The 21,613-nt window shown below is 36.3% G+C and overlaps 2 protein-coding genes across 2 annotated transcripts; one reads left to right on the top strand and one right to left on the bottom strand.

Moving 5' to 3' along the window:
* Window positions 1–5,892: 5,892 nt before the first annotated feature.
* Window positions 5,893–13,604, bottom strand: LOC145610597 (uncharacterized). Its single transcript, XM_081665908.1, has 12 exons — window positions 12,809–13,604; window positions 12,141–12,720; window positions 11,504–12,044; window positions 10,156–11,199; window positions 7,891–8,164; window positions 7,679–7,775; window positions 7,468–7,592; window positions 7,298–7,379; window positions 7,096–7,219; window positions 6,633–6,740; window positions 6,142–6,455; window positions 5,893–6,049 (listed from the first exon to the last, which is right to left on the bottom strand). The coding sequence occupies exons 1-12, from the start codon at window positions 13,602–13,604 to the stop codon at window positions 5,893–5,895; spliced, it is 4,242 nt and encodes a 1,413-aa protein (XP_081522034.1).
* Window positions 13,605–15,585: 1,981 nt separating this feature from the next.
* Window positions 15,586–16,604, top strand: LOC145610596 (uncharacterized). The gene is made up of 2 exons (XM_081665907.1): window positions 15,586–15,738; window positions 15,825–16,604. Exons 1-2 carry the CDS (start codon window positions 15,586–15,588, stop codon window positions 16,602–16,604), a joined length of 933 nt encoding a protein of 310 aa, XP_081522033.1.
* The last annotated feature ends 5,009 nt before the right edge of the window (window positions 16,605–21,613 follow it).

The following is a 21,613-nucleotide window of genomic DNA, read 5'->3' as shown; positions in this document are numbered from 1 at the left end:
CTTGGCCAGACGTCTCTCCCTCAGGCGTTTGGCCGCCTGAGCCTTTGCTCCTATAGTTTGGATCTGTGGCTGTCTGCATAGTCCGAGCCATTGTGTCCTGCACAGACACGCAAATGGTCGGAATCCAAGCAAAGGGGTGGTTCCAACACCCTGAGACGGCACTCCCAGTCCTAGACTCAACCGTCCCTGGTGACCGACTGGACTCTAACCTAGGTTGTGCCGTGTGTGTTGGTGATGAATCCATTTATTGCAAGAAATATGTACAAGTGGTGTAAAATGAAAAAGAGCTGAGAGAGACAGAGACGGTACCTTTAGATTTGATATATGAAGGTAGACGGGTCCGGCTGTGTTGATGAAAATGAGTTTTCCTGACTTTCGCTTGACTCAGACAGATGACTTCTACTCAAAGTTTTCTCTCTCGAAAGTTTTTGTGAACGTACAAAAATAATGAGGGTAAACGGCTATATATAGAGGGTAAATTCGGGGGCAATCCCGTAATTTACTCAGAAGGTGAATAGTGACTTTTTGGCGGTAAAATTACCACCAACTAACCGGAGCATGACACATGTCACAGATGCCACGTGGCATGCCACGTCACATCTGTGAGGGGCAAATGATTAGGTAATTTTACCCCGCCACGTGGTCCAGCCAGAGGATGACACGTGTCAGTCCCAGGGTGGTCCAAAGTGGACCTATCCCTGCTTGACATGTGTCACTCCAGAAATATTGGGGAAATGGCGGCCTTCAGGCCCAAATCCCGAGAAAGCCGCAATGCGGCGCAGCCCACCAATGATTAGGGTTCCGTGACCTAATTAAGGGGCACAATTCCCGAGGACCCTATAAATAGGGAGATTCCCCTTTTTTGGAGGACACGTTTTACCATTTATTACAAACTGTCCCTTTGATAGAGACATCTGAGCTTGGAATCCGAGCAGATACCCACCTAAATTTCCGCACCTCTTTCTCTCCCTTCAAGTTACTAACTTGATCGTCGGAGGCGGAGCACCTACCAACCGGTGTCTCCGTTTGTTTTGCAGGTACAGGCCGCACCGGACCAGTCTTCGAGTTGTAACTCTCCCGAGGGACAAAAACACCCAAAACAACAAGGACAGGTGGGAATGATATTTCTTGTGTTTGGCTATTGGATGCTATCAAGGACATAGCCAGGGACCTTACTGCCTGTAAAATTCAGAAGGTTCCTAGGTCTTGGGTGTCGCCGGCTCATTGGCTTGCGGGTCAAGCTCATCGTCATTTCTATATTTCGTGGTCTTTTTTATTTTTAATTTGGTAGTTCTTTGTGTCAAAAAAATAAAATAAATAAAAAGAAACAAATCTTATAATTTTGCAAATTAAATTTGGAATATGAATAACAAATTCGGAAAGAAAATTGCAGGCATGATATACAATTGGAACGGGTTTTCTAAAAAAAAAAATAAACAAAAAAATAAACAAACAAACAAACAAGAAAATAAATTTTCAATTCATGTCACCGGAAATTTGCATTTGATAATTGTAAACAAGGAAGATCCAATCCAATATGTTGGTCGAGAAGATTAAAGCATGGGAGATAGAGGAGGAGAAAGAAAGGGTAACTGTTGTAGTGTTGTCGTGCTGATAATCAAGAAAAAAGATTAAAGGTGGGTGGGTAATGTATAACCCTCATTTTTGGAGTAAAAATTTCGGGCCCAAAATTTTCCCCTCATTCCAGGCTTATATTAACCCGTAATTTTTTAACCCTTATTTATTCCGGCCCATTACCTACAATCCAGGCAGGGCCCTAGAGTAATGACAATCAAGGGTTGGGTACACGGGGTATTAGTCGTGCACTTTTCTAGAGGCCGTCTAATCTACGAGTCTCTTGTTTCGAATACTTTTCAAAAACTATGAGCTAGGTGAGATCTCATACTAGATATGGTCACGGAGTCGCGCCCGTGGCCATTGGATGTTTATTGATGTTTCCGAATGGAGGCATGGGGTTTTTCTTTTATTGATGTTCCAAATAGAGGATGGGATGGACAACCTTGTCTATTGCTTAATCGGATGAATAAAATGAAATGATTTAATTATTATTAACTAGTGAAGTCTTAGTAAAGTTGCCAGTTCAGTCGTGTGTTTAAGTCTATAATTTAATTATATGTAATGGTTGAATATTAGTAGCATGCTAGGGATTTCTTATTATTTTTCGTAGCTTGTATGTACTCAGCGTTGCTGATTGCGTGATTTTGTGTGTTTTTTTTCATGGCCTTTGCCTTTCAGTGACCCTGTGACGATCCAAATTTTACACTTGTAATATTGGGGAGCAGATTAACCACATGTTTTTACATAATTAGAATTTGCATCAAGGTGGTGGGATTTTGAGTGGAGTGTTGATTACTTTTCACAGTTTATTTTGCTACTTACTTTTGAATTTATCTAAACACGGTTTCATTTATATACGACTTTTACTAGTTTGGGTTTTGAATAAGGGCCTTAATAGTTTCAAGTTGTAAGACTTAATTAGGTTTTGGTTGTTGGTTTTGAAACTTATTTATAATTGAATTAGTTTTCCGCTGCTAACTTTTGATATAGCCTTAAAGTTTGAACACGTGGCAGTAACACTTCAGTAATTCTCTTGGATATTGGTCAGGGTACTCACAGGTTTAAAGAGAGAATTATTGGGGTGTTAGGGGTGTAAAGTTCTTTCCAATTCGGGTGTTTAAAGTTCTAGCAACAACATCCAGTCCGGCAGGATTCCCAAAAGTATGGTCACAACATCCGAAGTGAAAAGATGCCTGTTGGGTACTCATGGCAAACAAGATATGGCTAAACAACATCCAGAGTGAAAGAATAGATATTAAAGCACAAACTGCCTGACAACTCCATTACTTTTAAAATAGTCTCTCCGTTTTTAAATACTTGCTCCATTTCTCCATGCACGGAGTTTTAGGAGAAATTGAAGAAAGTAATACAATATAAAAACAGTGGGGTTGGTGGAAGAATAAAAAATTGTAGAAAGCAAAATTAGTGGAGAGAACTGAAGGAGAGAGAATATATGTTGGGTCCACTAGGTGTGAGAAATTAATTATAAATTGTAAAAACTTTCCAAATAAGGAAATAGAGCAAGTATTTAAAAACAGCCGTAAAAGGAAAGTGGAGCAAATATTTAAAAACGGAGGGAGTAAGTAACTAGCAATAAAATTAATGGGATACTAATGTTTATTAGAAAACATGTCATGTATGCAAGTTTAAGTACTTACAATTAATATTATTATACTACAATTAACAGTAGAGAAACACATGAAATTAACATTACTATACTACATTATTACCTTATTATACAGATTAATATGTCCTTATCTGTATTGAGGGTGATTACATGATGGAATACTGAATCTGTCCTTATTTTTGTTTTTTTGACAGGAAACATGGCAGCAACTTTATTTATAAAAAAAATCAAGTTACATCAATATTCGCAAGGGTAACAATACCCTACGGGAAACCACTCAAAAACACCTGCTCAATGCCGCCATTACTTGGCTCTAATCTAGCCATTAGATGTGCTACTGTGTTGCCCCCCTCCTAATATGATAACAAGAAAACAAAGAGAAAGCTTCAACAATAACATTATTGTCTTCAATAACGAGATCTTAAGGGGTTCTTCCAATCTTCTTCTGCTTTCTATAATTGAATTTGTCCTTATTTGTATATCTACAATTGACTCTCGAGGGCCTCTAATATGTCCTTATTTGTATATTTATAATTGAATTTCAATTCAACAATCCTCTTGAATATTACCAAGATATATACTACTTAAGTTAGCAGGTTCATAAATCAATTAAACACAATACATGCAAATAAAATTAGGGGTAAAAAGCAGAGAACATTTAGAAATTTTCTTTATTCTGTTAATATTCAAAAACAAATAAAAAAAAATGGGTATGGGTTTAGCAAAATTCGACCATTAAAGAGGGAAAAAATAGCGAATTAAATTTATTCAACAATTAAAATTCACGCACACAACAAAATTGGGGAAACGTTTCAAATCGCAACAAATTCAGACCACAAAAACATAATTCGGCAAGGAAATTAAAGGGATTAGATCAAACCTTGTTTAGTAGAACAATTCAGATATTCGCTCAAGAAATTTGAAAGAAACCTTGCTGCTTGACAATTGAGAGGAGGGAGACGACCAGGATTTTTCCTAATAATATAGACGAGGAAGTAAATAAAAAATTTAGGTTTTTGGAGATTTTGTTTGGAGTTGAGATCGGGAGTTTTGAAAGATTTAGGAAATAAAATACTAAAAGCGCGCTTCAATTTTTTTGTACCCTTATACGACGCTTGTATGTACTTCCCATATGCGCTCCACTATAATAAAATAATATTAAAAGATTACTTCTTAATTATATATATTTAAAATACTATATTACAAAACTTAATAATTTACAGAATTATTTTTTTTATCACTTTTATATTTTTCTGCAATCCACTATATATATTATTATTAATTTTCAGTCTCTTCGGAGACATTTGATAAAAAAAGTTATTATTAATTTTCATAAATGTTTTTATATATTTTTATGTATTTTTAAAATATATTTATTACACTAATGTATATAATAATAAATAAACAAAAGATCATTAATCTATAGTTAGAAGACATTTATTCATAATCTAATATTTCAGTTCAGTTCAATTCAGTTTAACTCCAATCAGTTCAATTAAGTTCAGTTCAGCTCTAATCAGTTTAGTTAAGTTATGTAAATGTGAATAGACCCTCGATCGATTGTTCATCTCCCAAAAGGCGCAATAAAAACCACAATAAAACATTCAATAAAAACCACAATAAAACATTCACACCTCCGTACTTCACTACTCCCTCTGTCCCCTTTATTACATGCTTGTATTCATTTTTTGGGTCATCAAATTAAGTGTTTATTTCTATTTAGACCCTTTCCAATGGTGAGACTCAAGTGAGTATTTTAGGATAGAAAGAGTATTTTTTGCAATGTATACCAATAAGTTAATTAGTATCTAAACTTAACAACTCCAAAAGAAAGTTGCTAAGTTTAGATACTCAACTTTGAGTTTCATTTAACAAAAAATGTGGGTCCTTGTCAATATTCTAATATATTTTGAAATTTATTTAAGTTTTACCTTTTCTTTTTTTTTTTTAAATACAAATTAGAAAACAACTCTTCACAAAAGAAAAAAAAAAAAAAAAGGATTTGGTGGGTCATAAATTAAAAGTGATATTTGCATACTTTAGAGAGTCTCACTATAAGAAATTAAGACTTCATATGAGTTGCTAAATTGAGAAGTGGATATGATATCACCATTAGAGGTAAAAAACAACTCATTTTGTATTTCAATACTCAAACTTGAGTCTTACCATTGGAGATGGCCAGGTTGTACTATTTTACAATATCATTCTTATTTTTTTGATGATTTGTCACCATTTTTCTTTTTCATGTTTTGTACTCTAACATCAATTCCCAACACTCTCTCTCTCCGTATTTTTAACCACTTTTTCTTTTCTTTATCTCTCTCTAACCCCACATGCATATTTATACTCACAACTAGTTAGTGACCCGGGCGATGCCCCGGTTTTTTTGTTTCTTTGTTGTTTGTAGATGTTGTGATATTTCAAGCGTTTAATTTTGTTTGAATTTTTCTCCATATTCCACAAAGTTAGTAAATCAATTGTTGTGTGTGACTAATGTATTTTATTTCACGCACTATGTTCTGTTGCTTGAATTTTGTACGTATTATTTGCAAGTTTTTCATTTTTAAATAGCATATATATTGAGAATTAAATAACAATAATAGAATCCCGTAAATGCATAAGTAATAGATAGAACAATTAACAATACTGTACTTGGTTGCTAGTTTTTACATTTACTATTATATATATTATTTCTCAAGTAAATCATTTATAGACTCTATCACTTCCTCATTTTTTTCATTTTGTGATGCATCTTGGTTATTTGAGGGGAGTTGTTTTTCTTCTGCGTCTTCTCCTTGCATAAGGTTCTTTCCAAAGTTGAGAAGCTTCGTTTGTTCAGTTTCGCTGTACAAATTCATATGATGATATTAGTGCTTTGGGTTATTTGTTGTTGGGAAATAGAGGGTTTGGGGGTAGGGGTATCAACATATGCTTACTCTGTGGTTCTTCTTCTTTTCTGTTCATTCTCGTCTGATTTAGTTGATGTGTTATCACTTGCATTTGGAGAACTTGTGTTGTGCAACATATGCGGATCTTCTTGTGTACCTTGGTTAGTGTTCTTTTTTGATGTTTTCATCATGCCATGAATCTTTTGCAGCAAATATTTTGTTTCCAAGTTATAGTTTATGTCAAATGTCTTGTGACAATTCAACTCCACCGTGTCACTTCTTGTGTTCACTTTCACACGGAATACAAATTGTTTTCCGATGCATTCTTTTAGGCGACTCATAACTTTGTCCTCCCTGTTAGCCTGCAATTTGTTATTGTAGATTGTGATGTAAATGTGTTAGCCCTAGGTATCAAAATGTGCATATTATTTGTGTGATAGTATTAAATGAATGCAGTAGAATATATTAATGGATTTGCCATTTCTTTTGTCTTGCCCATTTTTTTGTTTTGGTTTTTTTTTTGTGGGTTTTGTGTTTACCTTATTGTAGAGGTCAACCATTTCTTCTACTTCAATTCCGACAATCTTCTCAGCTTCTTTATCAAATAATGTCATTTGGCAGCTTTTACTCCCATCGTCTAATTCCACCTTCAATAAGTACCTATGTGTGCGATGTATTTGTAAATTTTTGTAAGTGTAATTTATTTTAAAAAAATTATTTCTTTTTACCTTGGTTTTGGGTATTTCACTCGTAGCTGACAAACCCTACAAAACCGATCGTCATTTATCTTTCGCTTGCATGTGTCACATGATAAATATTTCCATTGTCCATCAGTGCGAAGATCCATTATTATTCCCCTGTAAGTGAATATTCCCTTTTTTGGGTGTGTAGATATTAATTGATTAGTTTGATCTGAAAATGTACAGTAATGGTGTTTCTTGTGTTTTGTTTGAACTTGTATAATGTATGTTGTTTTTTTATGTTTTATGTTTAGTACAGTACCTCCCTAGTTGGATCCATTTCCAAGATGCTCTGTATTTGTTCTCTATTTGTGAACATTTGTTCCTCAATTGGTTGTTGTTTCCTTGCCTCCAAGTATCGTACAGGTGTAGTTTCTTCTTTTGACCTGCATATATTTTTTAATTATTGATTTATCATTTTGAAAGTTATTTCTATATTAGTGTGTAGTGTGAATTGTTGTTACTTGTGATAGAAGTCTTTTGCTTCTGGAATTTCCGGGTTCAAGTATATCTTTGTAGCACTTGACGATCCCAATTGATACTTACCTATAAAATAAGATTTGGGCCTTTTATTAGTTTATATCGAATTTTAATGCAGATTGTGTAGGTGTAGTGGGTTTTGGTTAGTAGTTACCTCTGTATTGTGTGACTTTTAATGAGGTGATCACTGCCACTGTTGAACTCATTTCGTCGTTGGTAATATCTGTAGTGATGAGGTCTGTGGCCAATCCCCATAGTGTCACAACGATCTTATTAAACCTGATGGTAATTTGTTAATGCCATTGCTTTCTTTTCACTTAATACGAAATCAAAAGCTAATGTTATTTATTAGTATGGTTTCTTACTGAAGGTCTTCAATGTGTAGTCTCCTTATAGGTGTGTCTTCTCCCTTGACCTTGACAGTGCCTTTATCTTCCACGCCCGTTATAAAAGCAATGACATCTGTTTATACGAATTTAGGAAACAATAATAATCTTTTTTTTTTCCCTTAAAAAATGGTTTTGTTTACTTAAGTTACCTATGCAGTATTCCTCGCGGGAAAAAAGGAAAAAGTTACCTATGCAGTAGTCCTTTTTGTTGTTTCTTTCTTCCAAGCGATGTAAGGCTAGCAAGTTAAACTTTTGCATTGGAATATCGGCAACGCTCTCTCGTTCTTCAACTATTGTTGTGTAGGGTGTGAATCTAATAATGAGATCACTACGAACAACACAATAATGCTTGTCATGTTTACGAACTTCATAATTGTTGATTGTGTACAGTTTTCCTTCTATGATATCGTCTTTAAACTCCTTTATCAATGCCTTTCTTATTGTTGCCTGGATTGAGGTTCCCTATTTTTTTTAAAGGAAATAAATTGTTAGCTTTTGTAATTTTAAATTCATGCATTACTATTGTTTGTATCAAATCTCGAACCCGTCTGTCTATGAAGATCATATCCAACGATGTTGGTTCTGCACTTGTGTTATAGATCACATTCCATATTCTCGATACTCGAACTATTAAATGGCTACCGCTTTTTGTTTGTTTCAAATCAGTTATCAGCATTTTGTTTGCCCTGCAATATGAATAGAGCTGTTAGTTGTGTTGATGGAGTCAATTTCTCTGTATAGTTGATAATTACATATATCTTTATCTGAGAGGTACTTACCTATATATTTCAAATGTTGACTCTGAGATTGAAACTACTTGTGACCCTGTTGTTTTGTTTTTTTATAAATGGAGAAACTATTGGAGTGCGTGGTTGGTTTTTTTCTCCTTTCTTTTTGTAATAGAGTGATTGATTACTTTGGATGCAATATTAGATAATCATATATATGTTTCAAATTTCTTTATACATTAATGCTGTGTCATTTTTCTTGCTGTTGGAGTGTTTTCAGTTTTGAAATTATATACATAGTGTGTTAATTACTAATTAATAGTTTTGAATTTTAAATTTATATAGAGGTTACTAAATTATTAAATTATTTTAATAAACTCTATATAATTACTATAGAATATAACTATTTTAATTGAGAAGGTGTGTTTTTAATGTGATTAGTAACCGACAATATATTTGAATAGGATGCTCCACTTTTTATTGTAATTATAAAAACATCAGTTATAACTTATAAGTTTTTTTTGGGGGGGATAAAATCTAGCACTTAATCAACGCATCCAAAAAGCACATAAACAGCAATAGTAATTTATTTAGACATCATGACCACAAAACTTAGCCTGCTGACATAAGGGCGTGAGTAATGCATTAAGCTAATGAGTTTGCTTTTGATGGGGCACTGAGTCCATCCCAATCAGAATGCCAATTGCCTATGAAACATAAAGAAAGAAATACAGTCAATAGGATGCTCCACTTTTTATTATAATGAAAAAAACATCAGTTATAACTTTTTAGTTTTTTTTTTGGGGGGAGGATTTTTTTTTTATTTTTTATTTTGTAAGTTAGTAGTATAATAATAGATTCATAGACATATGATGTTTAGTAAATTAATAGCTAACAGTTGTACGGAGTATATATTTCATCCTTAAAGGCTTTGAATTTATATTCTATACTATGTCGTTTTCATACCTTTTGTGATATATACTAATTTTCATAAAGTATGAATATTTCACAGCTGAGCTCCTATTAAATTGATATCTAGTTGTTTATTTTGTATTTTTAAAATTATGAAGTAAGGTAACTAATCATTACGATCCCACCTTTTGTTAAAAAATAAAATAAAAACTCATTTTTAAGCTACGTTCGGATAAAATTCTTGACGTGCATACAAATTAAACCTACTTATTTGCAAAGACATTGGAAAACAATAGCAATATTGAGATTAACACATCTATGTTTAATACTATGGCTGATTTTATTATATTAAATTTAGAACCAAAGATAATTATAAGTTAGAGAATATTTCCTTGTACACTACATTCATTGTGGACTTGCTCTCCTCTGTAGTTGATGTAGATGTGGGGATACATATTTTAAGGCCTTTACGGGTAGTCACTCGTGATACCGCTACATAAAGTTGGCCATGACTAAATACGGCTCGGGTAAGTATACTCCTACTTGCTCGAATGTCTGTCCTTGGCTCTTACTTATTGTCATTGCAAAACATGGTTTTAGAGGAAATTGCCTCCGCTTTAAGGTGAATGGCCACTCTGTATCAGATGGTGACATTTCCACCCTGCTGATTGGTACCTTCTTGCCCACATGTGTTCCAGTTATAACTTCGGCTTGGATTACTCATTTCTCTAATCTTGTGACAATTAGTCTTGTACCATTGCAAAGTCCACGACTGTGGTCAATGTTCCGCAACAAAATAACAGGGCATCCCACCTTAAGTTTTAATTCATGATTTGGTATTCCTGGCAACTGCAGTGTATTCAAGAATTCCGTTGGGTATAATGCTTCGACATTCACCCCCGTCCTAGTCAATGGGCATACTCTATCTGCACTCTTATATACTTTTTCCTCTCCCGGTATCATTTTGAGTATTTGATCATTGATCTTATCAACCATGTCATTTTTCGATGCAAGTATGGCACGTTGTTGTAGGTATGTTGGGTTGGTGTATTCTTGAAGAAGGTCTGGGTAGACACATTCCACCATTTCATCAATTGAGTCTTCTCCAGCCTTTATCAATAGGTCATCAGGTATGTTGATCCACATTGGTTCATCCTCCCCTTCTTTAGCAATTGCTGGTAGTTTTCCATCTCCTACATGTAACACCCAATTGCTGAACTCAGCTAGCTGTCTCTTCTCTTCTTCATTACTACTCTGCAATAATCTCATGTTTGTCTCTAATTTAAAGACAGTACAATGTGGCCATATTGCAGAGGACTTGTTAATGGACGCATCTATGAAATCTGCTCGATTCACCTTTTTAACAACAAGAAGAATCTGTCTGAAATCTCCACCTAAGACAACTAACTTGCCACCAAATACTTTTTCCATAGAGGATGGGTCATGTAGTTGCATGATATCTCGAAATGTACGGTCAACTGCTTCAAAGGCATGTTTGTGTGCCATTGGTGCCTCATCCCATATAAAGAGGCTTGCCTTTTCTATTAAGTGGGCTAGATCAGATCCTTGGTCAATGTTGCAGCAGGAATACTCATTTAGTGCAAATGGTATTTTAAACCTCGAGTGTGCTGTTCGTCCACCTGGCAGAAGTAATGATGCGATACCCGATGATGCCCCCGCAAGGACTATGCTATTTTCAGATCTTAACTTTGTTATTAAGGCTCTCCATAGATAAGTTTTCCCTGTGCCTCCACTTCCATAGACAAAGAACACCCCGCCTTCTTGTCGATAAGCAGATTGGAGTATAGTGTCGTAAATTTGCTTCTGCTCAACAACCTCTTTGAAGGTGATATGATTCTTGAGTCAATGTGCTTGTGTCATAATTCTGCTCCTCCATAATCATCCTATTTCCAATGTCTTCAAGTCGGGCCATATCGGGAAATGGGATTCCAGGGAACTCTTTTAGGCTTCTATTTCCTCTTTTTAAGATATGCTCAATCTCATAGAGCGAGTAATTTTGGATTTCATCTTCTGTTAGACACAACCCTTCAATACCTAGATGACGTCGTTGTCTATATTATATATCATCAGAAAGGTTTTGCCAATGCTTCTCCCATAGAGTTTTTGGTTCTGACACCTCACAGAAGAGTAGAATTGTTACAAATAGCTCACGTAGTTGTGGTGCGGTTGACCATGTAGCAGCTTCTTTTAGAGCCTCATTCCACTCATTGTCCCCATCAAGTAATCCTAGGACATAACATGTTTCTTTGTATGTGGCATAAATGATTCCATCGACTGTGCGGATGTCTTGGAAGCAAGTTGGACCTTTGACAATGTTGAGTAGCATCCTCAAATAGTATTTTTCACCGGAGCTAGGATGAGCAAAATATATTCTTCTTATTTTAAATCCCCTTTCTCGCCTTTTCCATAGTTTCAAATCTTTATTCCACACCCACTCGGTTGGAAAGTCGGCGTATGTGAGTTCTCGAGCATCTGGAAACAACTTGTTAGTCTCCATCCATTCCGTCAAGCTTGTTTTTCGAGCCCCTACTCTTTCAATGACCGTGTCCAGTGCTTCATGGTCATGAAAAATGACCTCTTGTTCATCTTGTAGATGGAAGGTCAGCCTCTCAACAGCGGGGTCTTTATATTGCATTTGAAAACCAAATATTCGCCAGCTTGCTTCTGCGGCCGAGACATACCTAAATTCATGAACACCACTGAAGTGGTTATTTTATTTTAAATACATATAGGAAAAGATGTTCATTGATGTACTAATAACTATTTGTGAATAATACCTGCAGTTTAGGTAGTAAGCAATTTCATCAACTACTTGTTCAGACCCATTCTCTTGATTCTCCATTGTAGGTGTGTGCCTTTCTTCAATCATTGCAAGAGCCATATCTGGTCCTTTATTCATGTATTTGAATAGGTATTTTAGAGACTTATCTCTGTTACACCATTCTACATTTATATGGGCTGCATACTTCACCAACAAATCAACATTGTGAGGGATGATAAATCTATTATCTATTGTGTGGCCATTTTTTATAGCTGTTCGACCATCATCACGTCGTCTATATATTGGGAAACCCTCATCAGTTACAGTTGTTCCAGAAATGAAATCCTTAGGATAGTATTTGGAGCATTTCCCATCTTGCATGCAAGGGGAGCTTCGGTTCATAACCCCACAAGGCCCATGTACCATTAGCTGGACAGCTAATTCGTATGCATTTGGGTTGGCTTCTTTGTCTGGAAGTTCCGCTGAGATTATGCTGTCAATGTCTTCAAGGTTATTAATCTTATCCTCCGGATGTAGAAAGAGAAGTATGTGTGCATGTGGAAAACCTCTCTTTTGGAACTCAATGGTGTATATAACTGTAAAAAAAATAAATAAATAAATAATAAATTTCTGGTTTTATTATTAATTTCAAAGTTTTCGTAACTCGTTAATTTCTTTTCATACCTGCAAGAACCCTCCCAAAATGTTCATTTGTTGTTAAGTCTCTGATTAATTCATCGAGCTTTAGTTTAAACACACGAGCCACGATGTCTGGGCGATCTTCAGGCCGCTGCCCCGGATTCAACGCTAAAAATTCTCTAATCTCACTCCATGTTGGATTACATGTGAATGTGATGAATAAGTCTGGTGGGCCAGCCCATCTACATATGGCCATTGCATCGTGGTAGTTCTGGACTCGAAATCTGGGGCTATTAGTGAATGATGAAGGTAATACTACACGTTTCCCTATTGAGGCGGGTGATGTATCCCCTCGAGAAACTGCATCTGTTAACCCACGCAGAATTTCCTTTCTTATTGTGGTTTGATTGAGCCGGACATAACCTAGCCTCACTTCTTCAATGCATGTTAGTGCATCTACTATGAATTGTTGGCGTAGCCTCCCACAATATATGAGAGTCATTGCTTCCTCGCACAATCGATAAGCATAATACTCTCTCATGTTGACTGTTTTCTTTTTCTTTCTAGTTGTGGTCTCAGCATCTTTATGGGGGATGTCAATTCTGTAACCATCCTCTCCATAAGGAAACAACAATGGATATTGTAAGGCCATAAAACTGGGGTGGTTCTCTGATATCCTTTGAAGGCCATAGCTTCTTTCCTCTATGATGACATCTCTAGTACTTTGTTGTGGATCACCTGTTCCAACAATTAATGCTGCAAGCTCCTCTGTAGTTGGTAGGTTGTACTCCCTACCATCTTTTGACCGCACACCAATTAGGCGTACCCGAACATTTGGCATTTCAGTGACAGCAAATCATTCCTTTGCCATTTTAAACACCTTAGCAAGTTCGTTGTTTTCATAAAGCATGTTTGCAAGACCAGCAACTATTTCGGGATCCAACTCACTGGTGGCATTGCTTGTGAGGGAGTTGATTCTGTCGGCTACCTCATTTTGAGTGTCATAAATGTAAAGTTGGGTGAATCTTGGTTGTTCACCAACAGGAGGGAGTAATGAGCCTATCTTGTGATAGTTTTGTCCATGTAATCTAAAGACATATGGCCCAAGACCTCTATTAACACTTTTGTCAACCCTTCCTCCCATAGATGTGAATGCGAAGATAGAGTTATACGGCCTGATGTTCTCCTTGAAGTTTTTATTTTGAGTACCTCCATCTGGATTTAAAAGGGTTTTTAAGAATTGAGGTGGATTCTTGAGTTTTGGGAGTAGAATCTTCCCCTTTTGACAACAGATGATGTGCTTAGGGTTGTCAACTGAGCCAACACTCTTCACTCTTTCTTCAATCCAAACCCTTGCACTGCAATCAACACATTTTTTTGTTGGTGGCCCAAAATTCCACGTTTCTTTGTACTTCCCTGTTAAGATATCTCCATAAGTCCATATGACATTGTACATCTAAATAGTTGTAAAAGCACTAAAAGATAGTGACCTTACTTTGTTGCTCTTTTCTTCCAGAAACGTGTGCATGTATATTGGTCTCGCTACTACATCCAATTGATGTTGTAGCTGCATGACATAAAAGCTCTAGGTTAATTCTTGTGTACATATTAATAAGCTTTTCACAACATGATTTATGCCAATTATGATTATACCTGCTGTTGAGTGGGTGTCAATTTGATTGGGCTGGTCATGCATTTCATTTACTTCTAACTCCACTCTTTGTTTTTGGCGTGATGCGTTCGAACATTCACCATTATCAATCCTCCTCTTTCGACAATAAGTTTGAGAGGACCCTTTGGAACCAAGGATGGTATATTGGATGTCAGAAAACAATATATACAAACTCATTAATTGTGTATTAACTTTGTGCAGTTTCATTTTTTTTTTTTGGTATTGTTAGTTTGTGTACATACCTTCACTTAATCTACTTGATACACTTTGTTGAGATGGTATGTCGCTGGCTAGTGTGGCCCTCACTCGGTTTGCCCTTTTCCTTAAAATGTATCGACGTAACAGTCGTGCGTGTCTTGCTTGCCTTGCCTTGTCTGTCAAAAAAACATGAAATGTGAACGTATTAAGTGATTGTTATGCTATTAAATTAAGAATAATGAGATTTTTCACCAAGTTTACCTTCACTCAAAATGGTCCTTACTACTCCCTCCGCCCACAGTTATCTGCAACAACTGTACTTTTTGCGGACTCCTAGGTGAAACTTTTAGGGAGGTTTAATTACATTTGTGTTGGATTAATTAAGTGTAGTATTGGAGGGAAAGAAGAGAGAGAAAAAAGAAGCACATGGGTGGGAAAGTGGAAGTGGGTACTTTTTTAGTGGGAAAAAGGAGAGAGAAAGTGGTCCTCCCTTTTTTTGGGTGGAAATCAGATTCCCAAAAGTGGAGGGAATTTGGTTTTCCCTCTAATATTTTGGTCTAAAAATTTCAAAATTTTAGTTTTCCACCCAAATTTTTAAAAATTTCAAATTTTGACAACTTTTGCCAAAAGCAGTCACATAAACATCAACATTTCAGCAATTCAAGTGCCATATAAAAGGGCACCATAGTGAGAGTTAGACCATTAATTACACAACCAAAGCCTCATGGCTTAGCAAATTAAGAATTCATGTTTCTTCAAAAATAAACCCCCTTAAATCCTAACATAATCAGTCCAAAATATACACTGCCTAAACTACAATTAGTCCTAAACTACGGGCAGCATTAGGGTTCCGCTTCTTTGAGGTCTTCTCCAAAAAACTTCAACCAGCAAAAAACTTCATCACCTTCATCATCAATCTGAAAAAAAAAAAATTGAAGAGGGGACCACACACATGGAAGAATATTTTGATCAGGAATTTTTTGATATTCAACAACTACTCAATGAAGGACCATATGAGTATTTCAGTGGTGACTCAAGCATGGATGAAGGAGACAGTGACCATGAAGCAGTTAACAATTCACAGGAAAACATGACACCAGCCCAGGCAACAAGCAGAAAACAACTTACTGTCCAAACAAAAAGGCAAATGGTTGATGAATTTTTACTGAACATGCATGGGGGGGAACTCAGAAGGGGATTTGTGTCAGATATTGCAGAAAATATGGAGTACACAGAAGCACATCTCTAAGGGTTTGGAAATTTGTACAACAAAGCATTGCTCAAAGGAATGTCATTGATGTCAGAAGCAGAAAGTTGGGCAAAACTGGTCCAAAACCAAAGGACATATCAGATGAGTACTTGCAGTCTGTCCCTTTGTATAAAAGGACAACAGAGAGAAGCTATGCAGCAGCTCTCAAAATATCTCATGGATTTCTCCACAAACTGAAGAAAAAGGGCAGATTAAGAACACATACTGCAGCAAACCATCCATCTCTCACATCAAACCACAAAATTGCAAGGATGAAGTGGGCACTAGCACACATTCACCCAATTCCACCAGTAGGAAATCCTACTTTTGTTGACATGCAACAGGACATACACATTGATGAAAAATGGTTCTACATGAACCCAGAAACAAGGAGGTTCTACCTCTTACCTAAGGAAGAAAACCCCTACAGATGTCAGCAGTCAAAGAGGTACAAAATCAAAGCTATGTTCATGGGGGTAATTGGCAAACCATTGTATGACAGCAATGGGTTCATGCTACATGATGGGAAGTTTGGTATTTTTCCCTTCATTTATGAACAGAGGGCCAAGAAAAAAAGCAAGAACAGAGATGCAGGAGTTATGGAAACTAAGGCCACAGAGAGTGTGAACAAGGAGGAGATCAGGAAGATGCTGCTAAACAATGTCATACCAGCAATCAAGAGACAATGGCACCCAAGTCTGCCTAAAGACATAAACATATAATGGGACAATGCAAGGCCTCATCAGATTCCTATGGATGAGGAATTCACAGCAGCATGCACTACAGATGGGTTCAATATTCAATTGATCTATCAGCCAGCACAGTCACCTGACCTAAATGTGCTTGATCTGGGACTCTTTAAGGTCATACAGTCAATACAATACCAATCATTTCCCACCAAAATTGAGGAGTTAATTGAAAAAGTTTATGAGGCTTATGAATGGTTTGATCCCATTCTCAACAAGTACACATGGATCACATTGCAAGGTGTCATGCAGATGATTCTAGAAAAGGAAGGGGGCAACAATTTCAATCCACCTCATATGGGTAAAAGGAGGTTAGACAGCATGGGGTTGCTTCCTGAACAGTTGGAATGTGATAGGGGACTCATTCAACAAGCAGTTGAGTACCTCAACACACTTTTTATTGAAGTCAATCACAACAATCAAGACAATACTCAGCTTGAAGTGGATGCAGATTAGGGGCAGGGCATAGAAGACTATTCAAACACAACATGACTTCCACACATAACCAAACATGTGCTCAAAACATGGTTTTTGAAAATTTAAGCAAGTTTATTTTTCTTTTTGCTGAAAATGGTTTGGTTATCTGTATTTTGTTAAATATCCTGTTACATTTTAAGGCAGTCATGTAATGAATGGGTAAGGACTCAATCTTTTGGTGTTGTAAAATGAAATCATGATATGAATGAAAATTGGATTGGCATAGGTTGTGTATATTCCATCAGTTAGGTTTCATTTTTTTCATTGGAATTATGTGAGGGGGATACCTCTACAACAAATGTGAAACACACTTGTTGGAGCAATGCCCCCTCACAATTCCAAATCAAAGTGAGTCCCTTCATCATTTGGAATTGCCATATGAACACATGCATCATAGAGGGACTCATACATGTAGTCTACATAAGAAGGGGACTCAGATTCATAGGGTAAGGGACAGACTTCCAAGAACAGCATGCATCAATAACCATAAGGGACAGGATAGGCACCAACACATGCCTCATCATGCATCAACATGACAATCCCATAGCAATAAGTACAGTCTTACAACTACCAGCAACCACACACATAACAAAATCCATGAATCAGTCCAAAACAGAACAACCCCACATCATAATCAGATTCTCCAAAATTACAGTACAACTACCATAGTGAATCCAGCAACCCAACACACCATCAACACACAACAACCAACATCTCACCAACACCAAGGGACTCAAATCCAAGACAAACACAAATCCATATGAACAGATGCATGAAGCAACAACAAGGGAGTCAATCCAACACATCCTCAAACACAAACACAACACAAACCAACACCAAGGGACTCAACATGCTTAACAAACATTTTCAAAAGCAACCAGAAAATGCAAGAACAATGAAAACCATAATTAGGGTTAAGAAATAGTTACGCTGCGCAGATCAGTTGTTGGGAGGGAAATCATTAGGGTACTTGTCCCTAAGGAAGGCCAAATAAGCAGGGTCCCAGTCACTGTAGTCCATGGTGAAGACAGATCTGACCCGTTTCTTGCCCACACAGTTGGAGGAAGAAGCTGTTGACTTCAGGGACTCCGGTAAGACCCTACCTCCAGAAACAAGAGAGTTTGGAAGCACCACAACCTCAACTGGTGGAGGCTGAACATGAATCTCCACACAGTCAGAGTCCTCGACTGACTTCTCAGCCACAGCTACAGCGGAGGAAGCTTCACCAACCACCTCCTCAACAGTCCGGGGACCCTTCTCCCCTCCAGATCCACCACCTAGGGCTAGATCCTCCCCCTCCTCCTCCGTTGAAGGCTCCTTTTCCTGCTCCTCTTCGTCACTGGACACATACTCTCGGAGTTTTGCTCCGATCTTGCCTCTTCTGTATCTCCGAAAGTAGGAAGTGCAGCGGCGAACAGGTTTTAGGTTTCCAGATCCGGGTTGAAGCTTGTAGAGGGTAGATCCTTCAGATCTACGAGGCGGGGTGTTGTTTGTTGGGGACTGGTTTGGATCTTGATCCATTTCAGAAGAGAAAGCAAAGAAATTGAGGAGTTAGGTTTCGCAGGAGAGAGAGAGGGGGAGATTTCAGGAGAGAGAGTGTGAAAATGAAAGAGAAGTGAGGGGTTTTGTATCAATTCTGGAGATTTCTCCAGAATTGATGAAGGAAGCATCGTAATCGAGAGAAATTGAATGAAGAACATTGAATGAGGCAGTTGGGAGATGAAAAGTTGTTGATGTGAGAGAGTGTGAGGGTGTTAATTTTTGGTGGGAACAATTAGAGTGTTGTAGATCATTAGGTGTTAATTGTGTGTAATTAAATAGAGTTAAATATGATCAAAATAAAAAAGTAAGGGTACATATGTCTTTTACCACTTAATTTATTACTAAATGAGGAAATAAAATTTTTTGTTGCACATAATAGAAGCACCCATATATGGAAAATGTTGCAGATAATTGTGGGCGGAGGGAGTATTTGTTGAGTCTGTAAGTTATTGTCTTGATTTTGTATTGCAGTCCATACTTGGTTTGCCCTTCTTTGCCTAATAATGTGTCGGCGCAAGAGTCGTGCTTGTCTTGCCTTTTCTATGTCTACCATCACTGCATCAGCATTTTTAACTTGTTAAAATATATATAAACATCTGGCTCCTAGGTTTAATAATACTATGCTTTTATATATAATGAAGGGATCTATTTAACCAAATTGGACTTCTGTCAGCCAAGTAGATCATAACATAGCTGGAAAAAAAGGGAACATACATCCCAAATGTATCTATTCTGATAGTTGTAGGACAAACGATAACTTATCTAACTGACATTGATTTTAGGAAATGATAAAATAATTACAATTTTTAAAAAGGTACTGCAAAATTAAATATAAGAACAGCATACTGATAGCAATCCCAGAAAATCCCAATAATATAACTTTATTTCTCATTAGTTGTCATATTCTTGTAAAATATATAATCCAACAAATAAAATGGGAAACCATAAAGAGAGATATAACAAATATTAAAAAGATAATCTAACTTCTAGGCTTTATAAGTTAGTCATAGCCAAAACATGTTTAGGTTCTTCACCATGTCCGCAAGCTCGCCCAATTAATGGGGTGGCCTAACTTCTTGATCTTGCGTAGTATCTCTATAAGGTTATCATTTTTGTTGCAAACATCCATATACTCGCTCTTCATAGATTCTAATGCAATCTCTTTTTCAGCTCGTTTAATGTCTGCAATCCGTCGTCTCTTTCTCTCAAGGCAGATGGCCTCTAAGTTGAAATCTGCTATGTCAAACATGTATAGCTCTTTAAGCTTCGCAATGGCCTTTATTGCTGCATTTTCAGTTGCAGTTTCCAAGTCCTTTGATGATGTGCACCGTATATTGATCGGTCTCGCCATTTTATTCATAGTGACATTGATTTTAACTACATACTTTTGACGGAGGTCCTTACGGTATTGTTTATACAATGCTTGTGGGAGACCATAATACATGATGATGTTTGATAAGAGGGCAGTGAAACTTATATTGAAGATTTTCTTTTGGTTCTCCATGAAGGATATTGGAATTTCCCCCAAATAAATGATGACTCCTGGTATATTCAATTTCAGTGACATGTTGAAAATTATAAAGTTTGGTAAATAAAATTAAAAAGATCAACAATATGTAGCTAACATATGCCTGAGTGCCTGTGTTGTAACTTATGAGCAATTTCTGAACTGCATGCCAACTAATTACCATGACTAATATTCTTTTTAAAAGGAAGTAAATGAAACATACTATCTAAATTATAAAACTACATTGTTAAGCCCTCTGTACTAAGCTAAAATAGTTAACTTACTTTGAAATTACTCACTGACATGACAGTCTGAAGCCCATGGCATTCCTTCTATAAAGAACTCAGAAATTGATTTTATAAAAATAAATTGATGTAATTACATACATGAAAGAGTGATAATCAATATATATATTAAAATTGAGCTACAATTTCACTTGATCACAAGTGACAATGAGAGATTAACCAACTATACAAAGTAAACAGAGCTTTGTTCATAATAATACACAGACACCCAAGCGGAATTACGCATTACATTTTTTATAAATTGATTTGCATAATAAGAAGAAAATAAATACCTTAGGCTATTGAAATGAAGTGTAAGTGTCGACCACTGAAATTAGCCTCAAACAACTCTGCAAATTCCAACATTAAAAAAGGAAATTAATGAAAATAAAAACCTTGTATTATTAGCCTTACAAACTTTAAACATGTTGTTCGTGCCTCATAAGTTGACATTTAAGAAATTGACAACCCCTTTAAAAAAATGGAACATTTAGGTGATTTTTTAATCACTCCACGATAATAGCTACTGCCACAAATCAATAAAATGAGGATATTTTCAAAGCAAAACACCTTTGCTTGATCACTCGACCGCAATAAGTTCAAACAAAATTCAATGAAATACAAGTATGTAAACCTTTAGAACGTTGTGACAACTTTGCGGCATAATATGGTTAGTTTTATAGTGAAAGGTTGAGTAGTAGTACTAATGTCACTCATATTAATTCAGCCATTAATTCCACAAATTTAGCCAGGAAAAAGTGAACTGTTAACTGTTATAATGTGAGGCAATTCAATAGTGTAGTTTTTTTTTTTTTTTTTCTTCTTCTTCTTCTTTCGGCAATCAATTTCAACTTACTAATCTTTAAATGATTGAATAATTTAGTCGGTCAAAAATTGAAAAGATTGTAGTCACAATCTTCATAACAATTACTTATTCAACTAATTTATGGTAATCTCTATTATTGTATTTAATAAAATTGATTATGTAATCAAGGCAATTAAATGATTTTATTTCACAATCAATACAATTAAAACCCAAAATTCACTTAGGGTGCTTCTCAAAATCATAGATCGGTTACCTCTTTTTGAGGGGTTGCAAACCGTCGAGTCAAAACATTGACGGCGTCGGCAGCCGACGACCCATCCTCCACCATGATGGACATGGTCTTCTCGTC

This window comes from Chenopodium album, chromosome 24 (assembly GCF_948465745.1).
Source record: "Chenopodium album chromosome 24, dcCheAlbu1.1, whole genome shotgun sequence".
NCBI lineage: Eukaryota > Viridiplantae > Streptophyta > Magnoliopsida > Caryophyllales > Amaranthaceae > Chenopodium > Chenopodium album.
Note: the sequence above shows the minus strand (reverse complement) of the source record. Positions and strands in the feature narration are given on the sequence as shown.